Source organism: Atta colombica, unplaced genomic scaffold (genome assembly GCF_001594045.1).
Source record: "Atta colombica isolate Treedump-2 unplaced genomic scaffold, Acol1.0 scaffold254, whole genome shotgun sequence".
Taxonomy (NCBI): domain Eukaryota; kingdom Metazoa; phylum Arthropoda; class Insecta; order Hymenoptera; family Formicidae; genus Atta; species Atta colombica.
Genome location: NW_017259353.1, coordinates 1586618 through 1597967, shown reverse-complemented (window position 1 = coordinate 1597967; position 11350 = coordinate 1586618). Strand labels below are relative to the sequence as shown.

At 31.2% G+C, this 11350-nt stretch overlaps 1 protein-coding gene across 11 annotated transcripts in view; it reads right to left on the bottom strand.

Moving 5' to 3' along the window:
* Positions 1-7168: 7168 nt before the first annotated feature.
* Positions 7169-11350, bottom strand: part of LOC108689092 (voltage-dependent L-type calcium channel subunit beta-2) — a 25634-nt gene continuing 21452 nt past the window's right edge. For 8 of the 11 annotated variants that reach the window (XM_018195714.1, XM_018195713.1, XM_018195718.1 and 5 more), the window contains one exon: positions 7169-8719. In XM_018195714.1, coding sequence (XP_018051203.1) covers positions 8565-8719 — 155 coding nt within the window. In that variant the 3' untranslated portion in view covers positions 7169-8564. Of the gene's footprint in view, positions 8720-10357; positions 10635-11350 lie in introns of all 11 variants that reach the window. The other 3 variants (XR_001931824.1, XR_001931825.1, XM_018195722.1) reach the window with 2 other exon arrangements.

Below are 11350 nucleotides of genomic sequence, written 5' to 3'. Positions count from 1 at the left end.
ACGTGCTATAAAATATTTACGCGTTCATCAATAGGCGACGCTGATCGCGCATTTGTGTGACAATAATATAGACAATATACAGAGAAAATCTTTGATCCGACGAACCAGCCACAAAAGGGAATTATCGAGGACGCTCGCGCGTGCACGAAGTTTATCATTTTTTTTAACGATTCCTACACACGCGATCCAGAATTGCATCTAATCCTCGTACAAACGCTAGTCGGCCCGAATTGATGTCTCTCTCGTGATACGTGCGTGAATTCTTTAACAATATATGTTAGTATTTTTAAAGAAGCTATGCTTTCGCGCTATCAATATTTATTTCGAAACTTCTTTCTGTTTTAAATAACTATTAATTAACAACTATCAATAACATATTTACAAAAAAGCTATACTGCATTTTTTAAGTACTTATAAAAAGTTACAAATTAATAATATCTAAATGTAGATTACTCTTCGTAATACGTTAACTAGAGAATTTTGAACTATCATTGATTTATAATAAAATTTATTTTACCTTAATTTATATTTACTTAAGAATAAAAAAACACATCAATTCGAGCCGATATATAACGCTGTAGCAGTCTTACACCGCATTTCCTCTTTTCGCTATATAGATATACTTTCGAAACCGCGTTACACCATCAACAATATTATGCCGTAAGCCTCGATACAAGGATAGAACATTTCATAGTATTTTAATCATACTGAGAGGATTTGCATTAGCCAAATGTTTCTCTCGCTTTTTTATTGCAAGGGCACCTAAGGCCTATGCTCAATCCTCGTTTGGACCTTCCAACCATAGGATTACATTCAATAAACACGTCGATGGGACGAACGAGGGAAATCGTCGTCGACGACTATTAGCAGCATTAAGAGCAAGCTATAAAGACCGATAAAAATCCATAACGTTTACTACATCGACCACAAATCCTTCTTAAAACGTTCTTAAAAATCTACGCGCATAATGGATTTTATTATCAAATTGTAATTGTGCCTAGAATTACTCTACAAATACGCGCTATGAATTAATCAAATAATCACTAAGCATTAATCAAATAATTATTCTAACGTATAATCTATCAACAAAAATAATTTGTCGTCCCAAAGAGGTCTCTCGATCGTTCCCGCAATCCATCGTTACGACAATCAAAGTGATCGTCATTGACGATTCCGCCACGATGAATCCGTTAAAATTTTACATCCCTGCGCACATTGTATAATGTGTCGTCATGTCAAATTAGATCCGCGAATAGCTTCGAGATTTTTCATCTGATGTATTCGAAGCTAAAAGAGATCTCTTAACTCCATCATTCTAATTACAAATCCGCGTGCACACGGTGCGACAAAATACTTAGTCGTACAAGCAATTTAATTATCAATTATCAAACAGCATCAATCAGTCGTTAAACTCTCTTTCCGTTCCAACAAATAAATATTTGGATCCTTAACTTTGCGAGCGAACGCATCGATCGCATGAGAGCAACTAGGAGCATCCGTCAACGATGCAATACCGTAATTAATTAACTAAGCGAATAATTATTACATGCACACAGTGCGAGCCAACGAACCAAATCTCATGCAATTATCAGGTCAGTTCGCGCCCTACACGCGCACAATTCGTACAACAAATAGGATAAACTTATTCAAATTCTTGTGTCTAAATCATCTGAATCATAATTTCAATTTAAAGATGTTTACAAAACTTGACAGTATAAAATGTAAACAATAGTTGGTATAAAATGTTAACTACTCCCAGATAGCGCATGTGAACATTCTATGAATGTTCATTAAGAATATTCGTATGAAACTCAAAACGAAATGTTTTCAAATATTCATAGTATGTTCATAGCATAATCATATCAAATTACACAACTATAAATGTTCTATGAACATAAATAGAATATTTTGTACAATATTTTATAGAATATTCTACATATTTTTATTCTTATACTCTACGAATATTCTAAGGAACATTCTATAAATGTTCTTTTTAAAATAAATATGAATATCTAAATAGAATATTTCTATATATATTTATAGAATATTTTATGCTATCTCGGTTGTTTATATTTTATACTTTATCAAGATTTATACCAACCAATATTATAAATATCTTTAAATAAAAATTACACCTATGGAACTATTTAGGCGCAAGTATAATTTAAGCAAGTTTATCACAATATCGAAGATTCATAGCGTATTCCCGCCTTCATCTCTTTCATCTAACGTCGATACTCGTAGAATCATTTTAGTCTTCAGAAAATTGGTATGTTCCCAATTCGACTTTCAGTGTTCCGCTTCGCCTATGATCATCCTCAATCGAAGCTTCTTATCTAACGCTTATAGGCGACGGGACTCTTTATATGTAAATGCACAAATCATTTAATCAAGTCATCGAATCTTGAAAAAATTAATTTGAAAAGTGTATAGAGAGAGACTACACTCTTTGAATAATTTTTTTACTCATAATATAACAACATGACATAAATCAACATGATAAATTTGATACTCTAAAATGTTTCTGTTTGATTCAAATTATTGCAAAATAAAAGATATTCGAAATTTTTTTTTGTATATATAACTTCATACAGACAATAATTTAAAAATTTGGAGAATTTCTATGAAGAATTTTGTTTGTTTCAAAATTCGATGACGTAATTTTTCGTTCCAACCAGATTTGAATCAATCGTATATTATAAACGGAAACTACGAGCGTCGATCTAAGCACTTGTGATCGAAGGATGTAGGTATTTTAGAATTGTTTCCATCAAGCTATACATGCTGAATTCTCGGCGCTACTTGAGCGTTACATTTATGAAATATTATTAGCGATGTAGAAAGTAACAGATGAATCGAAGCAGCTAAATCTTAAATTCAAATCAAATATTTTCACCGCAGATGCACTTCCTCTAGAGGAACGTTTCCGTATATGTAGATGCGTATGTGTACGTATATGAGTTAATATACTCATGGTGTAAATTTTCATCGCTGCTTATATCCTGAGGAGTTACAAAATATTATAAAAATTTTCATCTTGATAATTAAAAAATATCTATAAGATATTACATCTTGCACAACTATAGCTATAGTTCACTTTGTTCGGACTTTCGATCCACGAACAAGCAGAATCAATCAACCAATTGAACGGTGTTTTCGATCTGCAGAAAACCGCTTTATAGAGAATTTTGCTATAATATGTATAAATTGACTTTACAATATTAAATTCTTTTAAAGAATGTGAAATCTATTCCAGTCAATATGTTTTAAATTTATTTCCTGCAAAATATCATTCATACAACAAAAATTTGTTTTGCAGATTATTGCAAAACAAATTAAATTAACAATAAAAGAACTTACATAAAAATATGTAAAGTAGATTGCCAAAAATATAATCACTAAATTTTAATAATAAATAAACAATATATTTACGTCATATTAATAATTGTTCCTTTCTGAAACAAATATAATAAGTGTCTGAAAGTTTTTTTCTCATTAAACAACTACTTATAAGCACATCTGAAGTTAAGCGGATTTCTTTATATCCAGAATATTCATACTCGCATTTCCTTGGGATTTAATTTATAGGAAATGAACTTATTTTTGGAAGCAAAAAACAGCGTGAATTTTTTATATAGATTCACAGCAATTATGACGAAACGTATTTATCTAATATGTACAAATCTAGGCTGCAAAATGAATTTCGTGGTTAATTATCTTGAAATATATTTTGCATTCGAATTCGTTTTGCAATAATGTTATGAAAATTTCACATCGAGAAGATTCAGCGATGATTTTATATTTTAATTGTTAAAGAATTGGAACTTCTCTGTTGTTCTCAACTTTCTTATTTAAACGCTCGACGTTAGATATTTATATCTGTAACTCTTTTTACAAAATTTCTTCCTAAGATAAAATTTACATTCTCAACACTCTGATAAGCGATATTGGCGCGATAATTCCTGTCGGCACCAAATCTCATGTGAAGCTTCGAGATGCTTCAAAGAGAGGCAAATCTCCGTATAAATATATATATATATATATATATATATATATATACCTATCTAAGATTTAAGTATTAAAAAAGATGAACGGACATCGTAGCATGCGCAAATCATGTTTCACGTTTTTCATAATAGATATCTTAATTGGTACCAATCGACTGCACAACAAGATGTTATATGCCATAAATATTTCTCGGCAAAATTGAATTTTTTGCGTTAGTAGTTTGCAAAATAATATCCTAATTAGTTCAATCACAGTTTAGTGTCCTTTTTCTTCTTTGGCAAAAATAAAATTCGTATTCACACTTCATTTTTATCAATATATCCGCACACTTAATACACATATATACAGTTTACTTTATATATACTACAGAATCTCAATAATAAATGTGCGCATTTATCGATAAGCATGGAGATATAAATGCGGTTTAAATTAAATTTAAGTTTTTATAAAAATTTATATGAAAGATTAAAGAAAAATTTTATTATTTTCTTCCTTCAAAAAATTTTATAAGTTAATAAAAAATATTCAAAATATTGATACCAGTTAAGAATATTTTATATTATTATTAAATCACAAAACAGTTTTCAAAACATTATTTTTTGTCGATCCGTATTTAACGTTTAAATAGTAAACAACCCAGCACTGAAATAATCTATGCGATATTCAAATTACAATTCGACATTTCGCAGTTTTCATAAATGTATCATAAGAAATGTGTCAAATGTACTTAATCCTTTTAAATTACGACGACTAAAATAAAACAAGCATAAATAAATAGTATTTTTAAACAATTTTTATCCTTATATAAATAAAGAATAGCTAATACTCGATTCTCGAAAGAACTATAAAAATCAGTTCAAGATTACCTGCGCCTAGTTTACACAGCAACATATACAATATAGAATATCGCTACTTAAAAGTGCATGCACCATCGCGTTTAATATATAGGAAAAGTTCTTAATTAATTATCCTAAATAATGACTTATGCCGATGATCTATTCCGAGCTATTTTGGCTGCGAGAACGCCTTAAGATGTTTGTACGTTTTATTTGCGTCAAGTGTTATTTTTACTTTTTCGAAAATATAGTTTAATCATATTGTCCTAGGGTGCATTCTGTTTCACGCATGATACGCATAATGCATTATTTATCCTTATTTAATATTCGATGAACAACAAGGATAAATGATGCATCATACGTAAAACGGAATGCATCCCTAGACAGGAAATGTTTCGCGTATGTGCTTGGATCAACCTCTTTCTATTTTTTTACCACTGTCGATCGGATCGCTCCATAGATTGGAATCGACAAGATATACGCAATGAGCAATATCACGTACTAAGAGTTTCATGATACAATAAATATTCTTTGTAAAAAACAAATTAAAAATTTAATTAGTAGTATTTCTTAGATGCCGATTTGTAACATATCAACGTGAATGAAAACTTGAATGGTAATTGTTAAAGGCTTCTTACAATATTTACATAACGCCATTGATGCAAAATGTGAATAAATTATAGAATATTTATCACATAAAAGAGTAATTTAGATTTTCAGAATTATTTCAACTAAATATTTTTTCAAAAATAAATCAAATATTTTGCGAATTAAATAATGTGTATCAAGATAATGAATGAGATTCATGTAACATATACATTGAAAAATATAATATTATATTTTAAATTATATTCATTTCAGTCTATAATTATCCTTAGAAAAGCCAAGTAGATTTTATTCACATCTCTGCTAAACATCTTATTTAACTTTTTTTATCTTAATTAAAATTTGTCACAAGTGATACAGATGGAATTGTCACTTGTGTGTACAATTAACATATATATATATTATTATGTATGTATTAACATATACACAAATCGTTTTCTTTGATGTGCAATGTGTGTGTGTGTGTGTGTGTGTGTGTGTGTGTGTGTGTGTGTGTATTACGTATACTTTCGCATAGCTTCAGCAAAACATATAAATCTATAAACGCATCATAAAGCGACGCACTAGGTCGTTGACACGCTTAATCAAAATCGAAAACTTTCATATGTTCAGCGCACTGATATCTTTTTCTAATTTCGAACCATTGTTGTCTCGTAAATCAAAAACATCTCCAAGAACAATTTTGTTTTTACATTAGTTTGTCTAATTTTGATGTTAAGTGTCACTACGTCGATCGTTAAAATCGCTTCAGCTACGTCCGCCGTCGCGATCGACGATAGGTTTCAATTTCCACGATCAAATTCAAGGTTACCGAGCTCTGTTCATCACGAATCGCTTTTCAGCGATTGTAAAATTACGCTAACTACATTGGCTATCGACGATCAAATTAATATATCTATAACCAGCTGCGAAATTTTATTAAAGCTTTTTTTTATCTTGATTATTAAATGATTTAGCTATTAATAAAATTAGCTGTTCAATCGATCATAGATTATTTCTCTAGATAATCATTAATTAATATTTTTCAATTGGAATTATAGTGGTCATTATCATTTCTTATAATTAAATTCTATGAGAGAAGTGAAATCTCTGTTTCATAAGAAATATTCGATACCGCGTCGATCGTCGATCGCCGATTCGACATAAAGATTTGGTTTTAGGGCCCGGGAGGAGTCAGTGCAAGGATTAAGGCCCCAGGGCTCTTTTCACTCTATTTCGAGTCACTTTCTATCTTGGTCTCCTCGTCCCACGCGATTTTCTCGCGCGTCTACTAGTGTCATTGAGCTGATTCCGCGAATGGGGAATTTGTCCTGCTTATACTGCAATGGACAAGGACACCAGAAGATTATTTCGAATCGGCTGTAGAACTCCTGTTGGGATAATTTGTTTAAACGATCGTTAAACTACGCTCGAACCCTTAACTATTAGCGATAAAAACTCACTAATTGGAAAATCGCACGTAAATATTAAAAGAAATTCACCCTTATCGTAATAATTTTAGTTTGGCAAATAATTTGTGTTTATAAAGAGTCCATCGAAGATGTAGAAGTGTGTAGAATATATATATATATATATATATATATATATATATATGTGTGTGTGTGTATATAAGAAGATTTTTGATTAGAATTTATATTCGCAAATTTTTTGATTAAAAACAATTTTAAATTATGTAAAGATTATGAAAATGAGATCGAATTGTTCAGAAAATTTTTCGAGTTTCTTCCTAATTGCTTGTGAAACTTTCGAAAAGGTTCGAGAATAAGTTCTATAATACTTCATATGAAAAATGCATAGTGTCGATTTGTGAACGACTTTGAGTATATTTTAACGAGGAGTACCGAATGCAGTCAAATGTGTGTATTTTCTTTTACAGTATTAATCCATAATATTATCTTTCTTTTGTATAAAGTAGCATAAAAGATGTTATGTACGATGTCATGTGCATCTCAAAACGATGCGTGCACTTTGTCGTGGCCAGTAATTATTACGGTGAGCATTTGATACATTTGGCATAGTACGCTTAATTGTTATAATGAGCGGTTGACATGTTCCCTCTATATAACACACAACAGAGCCCTTAAGCATACGTCATCAGGTAAGTACAACTTGATGGTATTTGTGCGTGAGAATAGTTTGATAGTTGGTATGATCAATGACTATAGCATAACTCTGCAATTGTGAATGACATCGCCAGAGTGATACACGTTCGTGATATTGATTGGGGCATTAATTGGCGAAGACACGACGTACAAAGATGAAAATATGCTTTTATAAATAGATAATATATGCGAATTGTGGAATTTATAATGTTAATAATGGAATTTATAGTGTTAATGAAATTCAGTAATAACAGCGGTTTTGCTTTCGATTCTTTGCAGTTTGACGATAAACAATTTAGATTTATCGGAATGAACTTATTTTGATAACACTTGCACGCTACTCTGATGATCAGTAGCATATTAGAAGAAGAAGAAGAAGAAGAAGAAGAAGAAAAAGAGAAGTAGAAGTTCTACGATGAAAACCGTCTTTGTTGTTCATTATTAATAAAATGTAATTATACAATTAATCGCGAACGTTATCAAAGTATTCAACAGTGTAAAAAGGAATAATAGCAGCGTATAATATAAATGTGTATCATTAAACGCAAGAACTTTCGGAAGATAAGAATGCATGTTTAAAGCATGCCAGAAAATTTTCCAACAGTTACGTTTCGCAACTAAATCTGTGTTCTCTAATTAAAAAGCAATTAAAATCTTACATTTCAATTTATATATATATATTTTTGTTGGCAGCACGAATAAAAATGCAAGCGCAAATTGTTTTCCGGGATTAACGTGCACGCTGCTGGCGAGTGGTAGCGTATTGAAGTTCTTCAGAAGAGTAGTGGGCGTCGATATGAAAATCTGGCTGAAAGTTGCATCTGATGCCGATCGCTGGCGTAGAGTAACGCAACAGGAAACAGCCCCACTAACAGAGCGCAGCGATCTTATCGCGAGGTAGCGTTGCGCACTTCCTAGCGTTCGGTAGCGTTACCGGGAGGCGAGCCCGCTAAAGGGCGGTGGTGCGCAGATGGGGACAGCGCTGAAGCGACAGGCCCCGGGGCCCCAGCTCCTAAATAGCATTAAGACTCGAGTCATGCTGTTTGCGACGTCTCAAAGTACTGCCATAATCGATGCTATGTTCTTCCTCGCCATACTCGTGATCCATGCGTTCGCTTCGATCCATCCGATCCATTCGTGATCTTCTCGTTGACTCATCTCTAGCTCCTGAATTAGAAACAAAGAAAGATTAGATTGTAATTTACAAAGTGATAGCTACACGACTTGCTCAAACAAAATTGTGATTTTTCGCAAATTTTATTGTCCTTATCGTTTTCTTAAAGAACAGATTCACTAATAGTAATGACTGAAAAGTGATATAATCATTAATGCGGATTTTTAATTAAAGAGAGGCAAATCAAAATGTCTGTCATAAATATGCTAGCTATAAGACATCGAATTGTATTTATATATAATTAAAGCTTTTTTATTTTTATTCTTAAATTTTTTATTAAAATAAAATTTTTTTATATTAAGAAATTATCGACTGTACAAATTTCACCGCAAAGAATTCTCAAAGAATCTACATCACTCAAACTCTACCCTACGTAAAAACAAATATCTGGATCCTGAATGATTATTGATGTGAGCAATAAGGATGAGATTTCAGCCAAATCATTCCAACATCTCATGCTACTTAATCCATGCAAGCTCTAAGCAAAAAAAAAGACTAAATAAAAAAAGAAGGTACGGCGCAAAGACTCCGACGTTCGAACTATCGTTGCGCAGGTGCGCAGAAATCGAGAAGTAGAAGAATGTACTCGTTTATTTATCGATATATTGATACAATCTTGAACATATATTATACGAGACGATATAAATCGCGTAAGATCTACGACGACTAAAGAATTCCTTCACTTCTGTCCTCTCGACTCACGCTGCTACGTCGTTAATATCTCTCTTTCTAACGTTAGATAATCTCTATTCTATAATCCTATTCTATGTGAGAAGGGTTGGTGAAGGGCTTACGAAACAACATTATCAAATAAAACGAATATGTATAAGGCTAGACTTCGTGACATGTTAAAAATTTCAATAAATAAATAAATTTTAATATCAATTATTTTATAGAGTAGATTAGACAGACTAAGCTCAGATTAAAATCAGACTAAAAATGTAGGATAATTTATAAAATTTTATTTATGATTTTATTAAAAAATAATGCTTGCTATAAATAATAAAGTATAGAATATTAATTTTAAAGAAAAGATATTAAGTGATTTACAACTAAATAAAAAATATATTGTAGCCAGAAGTTTAGCCAAAAAAAATTTTATTGGAATAGGAATAAAAAAATGAAGTAAATGTCAGTGGCGTAATTGCGTTAATATAGCAATCAAATAACTACAATGATATTAATAATATTTAAAATTAATAAAATATTATATGAAAAGCTTTTATAATAAATTTTATGTCGTAAATAAAAATCAAATATTTGTATGCAAAAGTATTTAATTTATTTTCTTTATGATGAAATAAAATATATAGTAAAATATGTAGTAAAATTGAAAAAATGTTAAAAATTGATTACACAGTTGAAATTTAGAAGATATTTTCGCCTTTTTGCATTTAACAATAATCTTTTAAGTAGAAAAAGTTCAGAATAAGATTTGAATTATAATTTATGTTAAAATCTTACATATTAGATATAATCTTTGATTGCTCTTTCTGTGGCGAACTAGTTATTCCACCGTGTAAAGAAAAGTAAAATAATGGGAATCATAAATCATTTTCTCTCCTTGAGAGAAATAAAATCGGGTCGGTTCCGTGTTTCCGGGCCCATGCACCAAACCCATCTGTACTTACAACGCGCCTTTACAAAGGTATTCCTACATAGTTTCTCTAATTTTTTCAATCGCATCCGCACCCAGAATTAAATATTCACGGGCCGAAGCGCACAATTTGGCCGGTTTATGCCGCATAAAATTGCATCCGCGATGAAGCAGGAAGTAGAAACGGCCGCACAATGACAGGTATGTCCCGCGCTCTTCTTAACTCGATTGTTTCATCTTGGTCTCTTGGTTACCGCGACCAAGTTGCTAGTTGTGTTTTCGGATGACTCCCGTGGCAGCCACCGCCTCCACTTTTACACGTAAACAAACAGAACATCGGAGTCAGAGCTCGTTGCTGACAACAACAAAACTAATAATCTGTGCGTGTCCTCGCGACAGTTTCGTGGCTGAAATTGTTTTTTATATGTTACATCCAACGATAGTACGGCGAAGTTTAAAAATTATATTTGCAAAGAAAATAAATAAAAAAGAAGTAACCTTAGTAATACAATTCATCGACGTAACATTGTCCCAATATATCCCCAATGTATATATGCCAATGTTTAACCAATATTTCGCCAATGAATTGTGCTATTCGGGAAAATCGGGTATAGCTTTATTGACTTTTGTCTCGCAAAAATTACGATTGCGCAAGCGCAATCACGTAATATCCTTGTCATTACATTGACATTTAAGAACACATAGACTTAACAAAAAATTTTTGAATATTCTTAATTTGCGTAAAATAAAATCAAAGAATAAATTAATCACTTAAATATTAAAAAAAAATCCATAGATTTTATCATATGTAATATTTATAGAAAGACAAATATTAATACTTTCCTCGGACACTAAAAAACATCTACATGCGCGTCGTTTTTATAAACGTCTATACTTACTTATATAAAATTCAAGGAATAAAATATTTAAATAAAATTTTGATAAATTATTTAAAGATATTGAAAAATTATTTAAAGTATTTCCTCTTTCTTTAAATATTTTAATTAGATTTAATATTAATAAAGAA